Source organism: Herpailurus yagouaroundi, unplaced genomic scaffold, assembly GCF_014898765.1.
Source record: "Herpailurus yagouaroundi ecotype Mexico unplaced genomic scaffold, PumYag 139, whole genome shotgun sequence".
Taxonomy (NCBI): domain Eukaryota; kingdom Metazoa; phylum Chordata; class Mammalia; order Carnivora; family Felidae; genus Herpailurus; species Herpailurus yagouaroundi.
The window spans coordinates 74967080-74980962 of NW_024412394.1; the positions used below are offsets into that span (position 1 = coordinate 74967080).

The following is a 13883-nucleotide window of genomic DNA, read 5'->3' on the forward strand; positions in this document are numbered from 1 at the left end:
AAGTAAAAGTAATATATATTTGCTAGCAACAGTTAAGTTTTCAGAAACATCACTTTTAGGGCATTTCAGGATAAGTCAGAAAAGAACTATATGTATCTGCTCTAAATAAGTTTAATTCCGCTTTTACTTTTTAAGTAATGGTTTTAAATACTATTAGAATAAAAAAAAAATGGAAAGGATTTCTGACTAAAGAAAAGAAGAGGCTAAGTAAGAAATAGGAACAGAGCAAGCATACGTGGCCTGGAGGAGCTTGCATTGGTCGTTTCAGGTCATTACGTCCTCTACAGGCTCTGATCACAGTTTTGTGACGATGCAAATGTATTTCGGCTTCCAACTGGTTCCAAAGCTTATCATGAGCTGGTCCCTTCATATCTCGTCCTAGTAATTGTATTTGTTGGACCCTTTATATTGGGAAAAGAGTTAATTCAGTTAGTTTTTCATTACTATAATTTTTATTACAGAGAGAATTCACAAGAATTACTGAATGCAAGTAGCTTTTACATATACCTAAGTTAGTATTAAAACTACTATTCAGGAACCTCCTGATGGCTTTCAGATTTGTAAAATATGAAAACTCTGAAAAGAACAGATGTCTTCAAGGGAAAACCAGTTTTAAAAACAAAGAATGAATGAGACCTTTTCTAATCACATACTTCATTCAAATGCATCTAAAAAACAACTTTTGAGACTAATGTCAGTGAACATGTTTCATGTCTTGCGTGCAGTCAGGGCAGGGCAATAAAATCAGATACTACTGACTACTAGTCTTCACATGAAACTAACCGTACAAAAACATTTCTTTTAATGATAGCTTCTTTTTACAAAATGATTATTTTAAATATGGTAAAAGTTACTAGAAAATCTTCACTTCAACATGACAGAAATTATTTTTATTTGCTTCACATCAGTTCTTAACATGATATCAAAACAAAGAGTAAAACATTATTTACCAACAATAATAAATCACCAAAGTTTGTGAGTAGTTATTTGTAAAAAAATTAATGCAAGCAGAACTGTTTTATTATAATAAAATCACTGCCATTCAAACATGTTTTAAAGGGTCAAGAAAGACTGGGTTTCAACGATCACACAAAAAATTTCTTATGGAAGTCATGCTGTATATGTGAACATCATCTTTTATGGTTTCAAGGCACGAAATGGCTGAAAAGTGCAGATCTGGAGTTATTAGCATTTCATAGTAAGTTCCTATCAAGCGTGTGTGTGCGCGTGAAAACCAGAAATATTTATGTAGTACAGCGAAATAAATCTGCAATATATAATGCTATCAATATTAAGTTAACAGTAAGCTATAGCAAACTGTAAAATAAGTCTTAAGGTAAAGATTAATGTTTCATTTATCACAAGAGGTTAAGAGTCAACCTCATTAAATACCCAATTTGTTACCTAAGAGTACAAGGGTACCGTTTTTTACACACCTTCCTGCCAGTTCCTTATCTAAGTACTTGGCAGCCAGTCTTGCCCCATAAACTTCAGCCTGGAGAACAGCTATATGTCTACGAAGGGCTTCATTCTCTTTTCTCAACAACTTCACTTCAGCTTCAAGTTGGGCTTCTTTCATTTTTTCTTTTTTGTTTGCTTCAAGCTCTCTCTCCTAATTAAAAAATTAAAAAAACAGCACAATGTAATGAAAATACATTTAAGGCTTTTTAACAACAGACCAATTTCCTCAGAATACAGAAAAGCGCACAATCTACAATACCAACAATGAAAGCATATGATAAAAGTTACCACTTTGTTTCTGTAAAATGGAACAAAGATTTGGACACAGTTCTTTTTAACTAGTACCAGAAGGTACTGGGACCACTTCCACATAAGATAACTGCATGCCTTGGAGTACTTGGACACTGAGGATACTAAGAGAGTTAGTCTTCTCTAAGCTAATGTCATCATATACTAATAGGAGTGGTTTCAATGAATAATTGAATCTGCTCTCTATTTACTTTCTAAGAATGATGCAAGAACCTAGACTAAAATAAAAATAGTCACACTGGTGGTTGTACCCAAACATTTATTTAACTTTAATGCAACAATTCTATAAACAAGTCAAAATCCTTCAGCGGTGGAACAGATTCCACAGCTAATTTACCTGAGAGGACTACAAGAAAGTTGCACTGCTTAAATTAGAACACATACTCTAATTTTTTAAAGAACATTTGATGGAAAAAAATAATAAATAAAGAACATTTGGTGGTCATGGAAAAATGCTGGTAACAACTGCATTGAAACATACGTTAAAAAATTTCTCTACATAAGCATATGTATGGTACAGATTATCACTGAATTGGGGGATCTGACTCATCTATTTGTCCATATGTTAAAGTGAATGAAGAACTGTTTGCTGAGGAAAAACAGGGCCCCACTTGCCTATTATGAGGTAGGATGGACATCCATTTTTAGCTCTCATAAAAGGATACCATCGTATGCTCCACTTGGTAGACAGCCCATATACGTGAATTACAAGTGTTAGCCAGAGTATAAAACCTCAAGATCTTTGCCATCAAATGTTTATCACAAGCTCACATGTGAGAAATAATGTTCAATTTACCTTAAAATTATATAAAGTACAGTATGTCTATTCCTATAAATCAGGAGTTACTAATGTAAATGCCTTCAGGACCCAAACACAAAACAGACAGGCCGATACAAAACAAAGTAGAATGGAAAACAGAAGGCACAAAATCTAAAGGCAGTCAAGTTCAAGTACACACACAAACTCTGTGGCCAAACAAAACTCTTCTGAGAGTTTAATAATGGCCCTGATAGATATTTTAAGTGTTAGTTTTGGATCAAGAAAACTATCCAAACACTGTAAACTTCCATTTATTTATCCTAAGTAGAAGTGTTTTTACTGCCTTACAGAACTGTTTTTACCAACTCACTGATTCACAGCATCAGTGACAATGTGGCTATATTTGTTGATGAGCCGTGAAGACACTGTTTACTATGTCCCCTTTGTGAGACTTAAAAATCTAGGGGCACCTGGGCGGTTCAGTCAGTTAAGCATCTGACTCTTGATTTCAGCTCAGGTCACAATCTCACGGTTATGACATCAAGCCTCACATCGGGCTCTTCGAGGAGTACAGAGCCTCTCTCCACACCCCCTCTCTCTGCCCCTCCCCATGCACGCGTGCACTCTCACTCTCTCTCTCTCTCTCTCTCTGAAAATAAACTTTAAAAAAATCTTATTAAAAAAAAAAAAATCTACCTCAGCACCAGAAAGATTTTTATCTTGAGCAAATGGCAAGTGATAGTTTCTACTGTATGGGTACTGATTATTGTAATTATTTCCCTTTTTATTCTGGATATTAAGAAGCTGAGAAATAAATTCTAAAAACTTTTAACAACTCATGGAATATATTTTGGTACTAATTTAACTGTCTGCTTTGGTCAACTGTTCTGACAATAGTATATCAATAAATGATATAAACATCACTATTTGATATATTCAAATACAAGGCTGTGAGTACCACAAACTTAAAACACAAAAACATAATATACAAGCTAAAATGAGTAACTACCAAATGTTGGATATACTTATCACGTCTTTGATTAAAAATATTTGTTATTATTATAAACAGAAGAAAATTAATTAGCAGCCTTTTTTCAGCTTCTGTAAAAAAAAAATGTAACCATTAAAACCTAACTTCCAGATACTGTTTTTAAAGAATTTGAAGAATAATCTAGAATCTTCCTTTTATAACAACTTTGGAATTACTAAAATTGCAATTTATTTCAGAACCTATTTCCTAAAAGGCAAGTATCAATTCCAAAAAACCCCCCAAAGTTTGGATAACATGAACAAAAATCTTTTTTATGACATTTACTGGGGTTAATGCTGTTTGTGTCAGAAAAAGAGTTCTTAGAAGACCAGGTATTCTTTGGCTTATGGGCTAAATAAACTTTACATTAAGAATTACCTACTTAACAATTACTTCAATGAGCTATTTACATAATATTTATTGAATCTGAGAAACACGTATTAAGCCACCACTTTGTCTTCACAATTCAAACACTTAATGAATCTGGCAAACTCTTAGGCCTAAAAATAACATTTGCAAGCATGAAAAGGACAAAGAAAACTGAAGTTAATCACTTTTAGATTAAAAAAAAAAAAATTTAGTTAGCCTGTTTATTATTAGGTAACAACCAAGAAACTCATGTTGTATTTAGATAGTCAAACACTGTATTTTGAAAAGAAATAAAACCATAAGATAAATTGGAGGCTGATTAGATTGGGAGAGTGGGAAAAATATTAAGAACTTACATATTGTTATTTTCTAAAATAAATTTTGATAAGGAGTTTCAAAATTCAGTTGTTTCAAAGGCCATACAATTATTCCAAGACTACTAAAAGGTTATGGCACATGCAGTAGATGAGTAAGAAACCAACATGCACATTCTTTTCCTGGGGATAAACTCAAATAGAAGAGGAAAAAGCTATTTCCACTTAATGTATCTTTGAAATATTCAAGTGAGGAAACCAACTGCTCTTTTGAAGTAGAGGTCTGAGCAAGTTACAAGGCTCAGGAGTTGTCAAACATTGATGGGCTCTGCAAATAATGGTTATAAAATTACAAACAAAAGAAAAATCTTTAACAACATGTAGCGAAAAAGAACAAACGGCCACCAACTGAACTTTTCAGGTACTGGCACATGAAAAAATCACCATCATGACCATCGTTTTCAAATACAAAGTGACAACACGCAATATGCAAATAAGACACTAAGAACACTTCAGCATGACATATTAAAGCAAAACAGAAACGGGACACTTACCAGCTCCTCCACAGAGGGGACAGACTTAAGATATAAGAAAAAAGTTTGATAATTAGAAAAATGTCAAACAAATGAATTTATCTAGCGGTATAATCATTATAAGGAAAATTCCCATATGTTGAATATCATTTGGATGAAGTTTCATTAGAACAAATATATTTGCAAATCCATAAGCAATAGTAACTATATAGCATTAAAATTTTTTGTTTTACCAAAATTAGTCAACTCAACTAGTTCAGTGCCTTTTGACTATAGCACCCTGATTAAGATCTAATGTTAACACTTCAATTCTTTTCTACTGAAAATGTACATTGTTGCTCAATGTTAATATCAAACATCCCAAAGAAGCAGTTACAAATCTAAGTCACTTCAGTTAAATAAAACAAGACTACCAACTTAGATCCATAGAATTTCTGAATTGTAAAGGTTTAAGGAGCATGTAAACATTCATTTAAATAAATTCTAACCCATCAGTATTAGAAACTAATCAACCAATCAAATGGAATCAACTGAAAACAGGGAAAACTTAAAAATGTATTACTATCATCATCCCATTTCACCTCTCCCAAGCTGTACCTGTCTTACTGCTGTGTTCCCTGTGGTCAACAAAGTGGCACATAGTGCACACTTAATACATGAGAGATTAAGCCGACATGAGACTTAAAAAAATTTTTCTATTTAAATAACCTGTATTATGAAGGCAAAGGTTAATTATGGAAAATTTATGTAATGAGTATTATACAAACATTACAAAATGTTTAGTGACAGGAAAAGTGCTTCTATGAAGAGCAACAGAAAAAATGTGCCACTGGTTGGCACCCAATTCCATTTTCCCCTTCATCCTTATTAACAGAACTCCAGTTTTACTGGAGGTGGTCATGTGACCAAATAAGAGGCCGAAATGCAAGTCCCAATAGCCAACGAGATGGCTAAACTGATTGGCAAAAATCGCTGAGGAGGGTTTCATGAAGAGTTCCTTAAAGAAGGCTAATGCAGCCTGGAAGCATCCTTTTGCCCTTTTCTTAGATTCTTCGTTCTTCCTGCCTGGAATAAAGAAATCCTAAAGATGGAAACTATGAGCTAAAAATGGCAGAACACAAGAATAAAAAGAGCCTGGACACCGAGTCTCTGTAGAGCTATCATATCAGCTCTAGACTACCTATCTCGGGGCTTGAGAGAAAACAGTTTGTACTATTCAAGAATAATCCTAGTGTTACTTGGATTTCTGTTATATGCAGCTGAACTTAATCCTAACTGATCCAACAGGGGAAAAAAATGTTTACGTGTTATAATCACAAATATCTTTTAAATGTATGTACACAGAGATTTTCAAAGAAGAAAACAAAATCCTATTCTAAGTATCAGTTGCTTACTGATGTTATCACTTATCACCCCCAGGTGATGAGACAGTGGATGATCACGAAGATCTTTACATCTCCTGTGTTTTCTGAATTTCCCACCATGAGCACATATTACCTTTTATAGTCAAAAGCCTCATTAAAAACCGTGCTCTTTGCCCTCTAAAATATATGTAAGTATATGTTACCTTCTAAACTACTTACCAGTTTTGCCTTAATGGTACCAGAGTCAACACTCTGGCCAGTTTGAGCATGAAGCTGCAGCTGAATAGAGTGCAGCTGTAAAAGCTGATCGTGGACTTCTTTCTCCAGCACGACTTTTTCTGCCTGGGTCTCTGTCAGTTCAGATTTCAGATCTACCAACTGTGCCTTATGAAACAACAACAAAAAACATCAAGTAAGCTTAATTTTATTTTGACTCGAATAATAATTATTCAAAAAGGACACAGGCTACCTGTAAAATGAACAGAGGAACACCAGAATGAAGAGATGAAGTGACTGAGCTCTAAGACATCCATCTAAATAGTCATAAATGCAATAGCACAGGTAAGATACTGGAGTGGTAAGAGAACTAACTCTACCATCAACAGCATCTTCTTTTATTTATTTTTTTCAGTAATCTCGACACCCAACGTGGGACTCAAACTCACAACTCCAAGATCAAGAGTTACATGTTCTTCTGACGGAGCCAGCCAGGTGCTCCCATAAACAGTATCTTCCAATACAGAATGCTACCTCCATTTTACTTTGCTTACTTTAAGAGGGCTTTTCACTGTTTCATCTTTACCTACAAAGTTTATGAAAATATAAAGGTATGGGATGGCTCATCATCCTTAGCGATAACATGTTTTACAGTGGTTCACTAACATTAATGGTGTATTAGAGGAGACACCAGGAAGTAGCCACCCCAGAGAATACTAGCTCATATGAGCCCATCCACTATCTATCTAGTAATTATTTTAGGTGCTAAGGTGTGAACCACTGAGGTCACAATGGGCCTAAATATCAGAGTTAACTATAAGCTACAGTTAACTGTTACAACATAGCAGAACAACCCCTCAAAACCACTTATTCATTCAAGTTGGAAGTTTTTCATTTTTTACACTTAAATGTTTTATAGTTGTGCACGGGATGTCTTGTGTGTCTGGTCTTCCCAATCACCAGTAGATCAAAGATTAAGAAAAAGGCCTTAGTTTTCTATTTAATTCAACGTAACTGTACTAAGCATCAAGGGGCTCAGAACTATGTTAGCTCAAGGAGAAAAAAATTGTGGAAAATACTTTTAGAATTATAGATTACAATTATTTATGTCTTGGAGAAGCTTTCTTATTTATTAACTGAGGTAATATATATGCAAACCAACTAAAGAAAAATGTGGCAAGTTACAGGTGTATTTAGAATCGGTCATCCCAAGGAATTCAAAGCAAAGGAAGATTTAAAGAGGGTTAGTGAAGGAAAAAGAGTCTAGAGGTGCTTTGAAGTTAAGTGACAAGGACAAAATTGTAGTAGTAAAACAGTCTAGAGATGGAAAGACCAGAAGAGGCAGAAAGAGACCAGAAGCAACTGAGGGAAATTCTCTGGGTATAAGCGACCAAAGGACTAATATACATGTCTACACCCCAACTGCACCAATCAGTGCCTAGGACATAAAAGATGCTCAATAAATATCTTTGAGATGAATTCTAATACTGTAGAAGCGCTCTTGCATGCACACTCTCTCTCTCTCCCCCTCCCTCCAAACATACACATATACACACAGGCGCACTTCTTATCATGAGTAGGAGAATGGGCACAAAGGGATAAGGGGACTGGAAGCTACAGGCTTTTAGTTACAGAATTTAAGTAAGTCATGGGATGGAAGGTACAGAATAGGGAACATAATCAATTGGTATTACCATAGCAATGTATGGTGAGAGATGATAGCTACACTTGTGATGAGCATAGCACATAGAGTTGTTCAATCACTACACCTGATACTAATGTAATACAGTGTGACAACTATACTTTCATCAAAAAAAATTTAAATGCGGGGCACCTGGATGGCTCAGTCGGTTAAGCGTCCAACTTCAGCTCAGGTCATGATCTTGCAGTCTGTGAGTTCAAGCCCAGCATCTGACTCTGCTGACAGCTCAGAGCTTGGAGCCTGTTTCAGATTTTGTGTCTCCCTCTCTCTCTGCCCCTCCCCCCTTCGTGCTCTGTCTCTCTTGCTCTCAAAAATAAATAAAACATTAAAAAAAATTTTTTTAATGTAAATGCTAAAAGAAATAATTACATTAGTAGTTGACTCTGTTCTTTAAATGTAATGAACAGGGGCGCCTGGGTGGCGCAGTCGGTTAAGCGTCCGACTTCAGCCAGGTCACCATCTCGCGGTCCGTGAGTTCGAGCCCCGCGTCGGGCTCTGGGCTGATGGCTCAGAGCCTGGAGCCTGCTTCCGATTCTGTGTCTCCCTCTCTCTCTGCCCCTCCCCCGTTCATGCTCTGTCTCTCTCTGTCCCAAAAATAAATAAAAACGTTGAAAAAAAAATTAAAAAAAAATAAATGTAATGAACATATACAAGAGATTACAGAAGAACTTCATTTCCATTGCCTTCTAAAAGAGTGTGTAATACTTTCACAAATACTCCTAATTGAAAAACGTAGAAAAAAAAACCTTACATGTATGATAAATATGTCTTACAGATCTTCTTCCCTTTAACAAAAAAAAATGCCCACCAAAGAAAATTATAAACATTTATAATCACCTCTTACCAGACAATGTTCAGTACATTTTGAAGACTGCTCCTTTAAAGTACAAGTAAGTCTTGCCTAAAAAGTTCTTCTTAGTCAAAACAAAACAAACAACCTACAGGTTTTTACAGTGTTTGAAACAAGATAACCATAAAAGGAAAACAAAGATTTGAATAATATGCACTCTTTTTAAGCAATATGAAACTTATGCTAGAGTGAACCTATATGCAGAAAAGGTTTAACATGTCATTTACTCTATAACAACCCTCACCTATTTTTTCACTACATTCACTTTCAGTCTGCATTTACCTTATTATAATATACTCCTCTATTCCTAACATTTCCTATAAACTGGAAGTTAGATCTAAAGGTTTAATTAGAGGCACCTGGCTGGCTCAGTCAGTAACACATGGGACTCTCGATCTTGGAGTTAGAAATTCAAGCCCCACGTTGGGTATAGAGAATACTTAAAAATTAAAAAAAAAAAAATCTTTAAAGGTTTAATTATATTTACTTACTAATTAAATCTTTGTGGCAAGGGATAGATATACTGTATGTTTCAAAAGGCATACACTGCCTGGTAGTCCCACAATGATTTACCTTTCAAATCAAATATCTCATGAATCATTAACAATGGAGTAAAACTTCTGGAGTTAAGAGATTGAAGAGGCATAAGTGGTATTCATTAATTAATTCAGCAGATCAATATTCAAGTCAGAAATGATTTTAGGGGTGACTGAGTGGCTCAGTCGGTTGAGCCTCTGACTTCAGCTCAGGTCATGATCTCACGGTTCATGAGTTCAAGCCCCACATCGGGCTCTGTGCTGACAGCTCAGAGCCTAGAGGCTGCTTCAGATTCTGTGTCTCCCTCTCTCTGCCCCTTCCTCGCTCATGCTCTGTCTTTGTCTCTCAAAGATGAATAAATGTTAAAAAAAATATTTTTTAATGATTTTATTCTAAAAGGGAAAAAAAAACAAAAACAGGGTAGTACACAGGTTTTTTGAATATGGCCCAATACAAATATGGACTCTTCGTTAAGTCAGTTAATTTCTCAAGAGGTTGCTCAACTTAAAAAGTAAGAAAAAATTCTTTATAAGGAGAACATGCAGATATTAAAATTCGAAGCCCAGTTTCTCTGTTCCTCCTTGTTCAACCGACAGTCACATCTCCTTGTGCAGTGCCAGCCAGATCCCTGAGAAAGGATGGTTAAGGTCAGAGAAAATGGATTTGGCCACATAGGACACCTGGTCACCAGGGCGGCTTTTAACTCTGGCAAAGTTAATATTGTTGACATCAATGACCCCTTCACTGACCTCAAAAACATGGTCTACATGTTCCAGTATGATTCCACCCATGGCAAATTCAATGGCACAGTCAAGGCTGGAAACAGAAAACCTGTCATCAGTGGAAAGCCTATCTCCATCTTCCTGGAGGGAGATCCTTCCAGCATTAAACAAGGAGATGCTGGTGCTGAGTATGTTGTAGAATCCACTGGTTTCTTCCTTACCATGGAGGAGACTAGGGCTCACTGGAGGATGGGGCCAAGAGGATCATCATCTCTACCCCTTTTGCTGATACCCCCATGTCTGTGATGGGCATGAACCATGAGAAGTATGACAACTCCTTCAAGATTGTCAGCAATGCCTCCTGTACCACCAACTGTTCAGCTCCTTCGGCCAAGATCATCCGCGAAAACTTTGGAATCATGAAAATACTAATGACACAGTCCAGGCCATCAATGACACCCAGAAGACTGTAGGTGGCCCCAATGGGAAACTGTGGCATGATGGTTAAGGGGCTGCCCAGGTCATCATCTCTGCTTCTACAGCCAAGGATGTGGGCAAAGTCATCCAAGAGCTGAACAGGAAACTCACTAGTTTGGCCTTCCATGACCCTACTGTCAATGTGTCAGCCATGGACACCAGACCTGCTGCCTAAAGAAAGCTGCCAAACATGATGACATCAAGAAGATGGTGAAGCAGGCATTAGAGGTCCCCCTCAAGAGCATTCTGGGCTCCATTGGGGACCAGGCTGTCTCCTGCAACTTTAACAGTGATACCCACTCTTCCACCTTTGATACCTGCGCTGGCACCGCCCTCAATGACCACTGTATCAAGCTCATTTCCTGGTACGACAATGAATTTGGCTATAGCAACCAGGCAATAGATTTTATGTTCCATATGGCCTCCAAGAAATAAGAGTCCCCTGGACCAGCCCCACTGAAAGCATAAGAGAGAGAGGGAAGTCCTCAGCTGCTAGAGAGTCCTTGCCACAAATCATCCCCTAACACAACGAGTCCCCTCTTGACCTTGACACAGTTTCCATCCTAGACCCTCTGAAGAAGAGGGGCTTAGGGAGCCCCACTATGTCATCCACATCAATAAAGTACACTGTATCCTCCCAACAAAACAAATAAATACAGTAAAATTAAATTAAATTAAATGCCAATCTTATTTTTAAAACAAGTGTTTCAAATTTTCTTTAAATTTTGTAATAGTTAAGTAACTCTTTTCTAGTCCATGATATAAGCATTTTAGCTAAGAAAACTTAGTCACTGATAAATTTTATGTCAAAATTAGAAATGTGCATATTTTATATAATGGTTATCTTTTTAATACCACCAAATTTTAGAATTCAAAGAGAACATAAAGACTACAATTATGACAGTTACTATTTACATAATGAAACCAAGGCCAATCAAAGTTGCTTTTATATCCAGGGCTACCCCACTGGTCAGCAGCAAAACAGCACTTTGAACCCAATTACTCCCAGAACAAGGTAGTGGAAGTGTTATCAAGCAGCTGGTCAAAAGGAAAAAAAAACTGTTTCTATAGCGACAATACATATATTTAACTTACTAACAATATTCACAGCTACCACAAAGCAAGCATCTATATACCATATGGCAGGTATATACACACCACACATGATCTGCAATTCTTACCACACTCTCCAACTTTTTCTTAATAGTTAAGGAAACTGGAACTCATAGTTTAAGCAATTTACCAGAATCACACAGCTAGTAAGTAATAGACTCCAAATCGTTCTGACCATAGAAAAAGCCTAAGCATCTTTTACCTCACTGTCTTAACCCTGGCCACACTGTAACTCGTAAAGAGCCAAAGTTTAAAGGAAACAGGTGATTTCAACCTTCAACTCTTATTTAAATTTTCAAGTGATATCCCAAAAATGTTTTATTTTTTAAAAATATTTTTATCTTAGAGAGATAGCATGAGTGCACAAGCTGGGAGAGGGGCAGAAGGAGAGACAGAGAGAATATTAAGCAGGTTGCACACGCAGCCCAGAGCCCCACACGGGGCTCTGATCCCACGACCCTGGGATCACAACCTGAGTGGATTCAAAAGTTGATGCGCAATTGACTGAGCCACCCAGGCACCCCCAAAAGTATTTTAAAAAGCAAAACCAAAATAGTTAAAAACTATGTTACATACAGACTTAATTTGGGATACGATCTTTTCCCCTTCCTGCACTTAATCTTGGGAGATTCATTTAGAGAAAAAATAAAACAAAAGCTGATCATCAAGATACTCTACCCCTACACAGTAAGGAAAAAATGATCTCATTCTAGGAGGGTCTCTGGGTCTTAAGACCATAGCCTTGGGGCACCTGGGTGGCTCAGTCAGTTAAGCATCCAACTCTTAATTCAGCTCAGGTCATGATCTCATGGTGAGATCGAGCCCTTTGTGGGGCTCTGTGCTGTTTGCAGGGAGCCTGCTTGGGATTCTCTTTCTCTCTCTCTGTCCCTCCCCAGCTCATTCTCTCTCTCTCTCTCTCTCTCTCTCTCTCAAAATAAATACATAAACATTAAAACAAACAAACATGGGGGCACCTGGGTGGCTCAGTCAGTTGAACGGGCAACTCTCGATTTTGGCTCCAGTCACAATCTCACAGTTTTTGAGTATGGCCTTCACTTCACATGAACCAAGCCATTAATTTAAATCAACCACTGGTGAGATTTTCTAAAGCAGTGATTCTTAGCATGTGGTCCAGCTGGAATGGAGTCTGGAGATAGATGAAAATTTGAGGCATATTTTGCAAAGTAGGAATGAAGTATTCCCCAAAATGAAAAAGACAGGCAGTCTATCTAAATAACACTGGAGTATTATCATCACCACTTATTTGTATTTAATGCAGCCATTACTATTCTATTCTCATCTCATACTCTTTCGAAACATCCAAACTTTTCCAACAAGGTAATTCCTTTCTAAAACAATCCTTTATTACTAGATTCCACTGTGCAGCACCAAAACCAAAGGAATTTTTTGTTCAGAGTTTCCATTTTGTCCAGGCCTTAATCCTCTATGTTATCTGCTAAAAATACACAACACTTGCATTTTTCTTTCTAAACATAAGCTAATTTTTATTTAACAGTCTTATGGAGCAAAATGACAATTACTTTAACTTAAGCACCCTTCAAAAACCTCTTTGGGAGAGGATCAGACTAAGACAAGAAATTAGCAAACATCAAGTTGTATGGCAGGGAACTTGGATGTAGCTCAGTCATTCGTTTCAGCACATCATTCAGCTCTTTTAGTAACATTTTAAAAGGGCCAATCTAGGAACCTAACAAACTCTGGTAAAATATCTTTATTTCACACATGAGGAAACTGAGGCTCAAAGATATTGAGTGGCCCCAAATTACAAATTGCATGGCATTAAAACTCAGACCTCCTGACATCTTTTGTAATCCGGCAGTAATAGGGACATGGTGACCAAGCAGTCCAGGGCCCCCAAATAAGATCACATCCCCAGACCTCAGACAGGGCTTTAAGCAAGAGACTCAGAACATTCCTCATCTAGCTAGCAACTCCTTCCCCGCGCCCAACAGTGGAACTCATGTGTGTGCACAGATAGACACACATGCAGGAACAGACATGCATACACACAAAAACATACATTCCCCAAATTGTTTAAGAATTACAAAGAAAATAGCTGACTCCAAATAGCAGTTGACCTGTAATGAACTGTAGCACAGAAAGCT

The 13883-nt window shown here is 36.9% G+C and overlaps 1 protein-coding gene and 1 pseudogene across 3 annotated transcripts in view; one reads left to right on the plus strand and one right to left on the minus strand.

Moving 5' to 3' along the window:
• Window positions 1-13883, minus strand: part of GOPC (golgi associated PDZ and coiled-coil motif containing) — a 39802-nt gene that overhangs the window by 12808 nt on the left and 13111 nt on the right. For 2 of the 3 annotated variants that reach the window (XM_040474480.1, XM_040474482.1), the window contains exons 2-5: window positions 6360-6524; window positions 4798-4821; window positions 1437-1612; window positions 236-401 (exon numbers count right to left, since the gene is read on the minus strand). In XM_040474480.1, the coding sequence (XP_040330414.1) occupies window positions 236-401; window positions 1437-1612; window positions 4798-4821; window positions 6360-6524 (531 nt within the window). The remainder of the gene's footprint in view (window positions 1-235; window positions 402-1436; window positions 1613-4797; window positions 4822-6359; window positions 6525-13883) is intronic. The other variant, XM_040474481.1, reaches the window with a different exon arrangement.
• On the plus strand, window positions 10038-11079 carry LOC121029971 (glyceraldehyde-3-phosphate dehydrogenase-like; annotated as a pseudogene).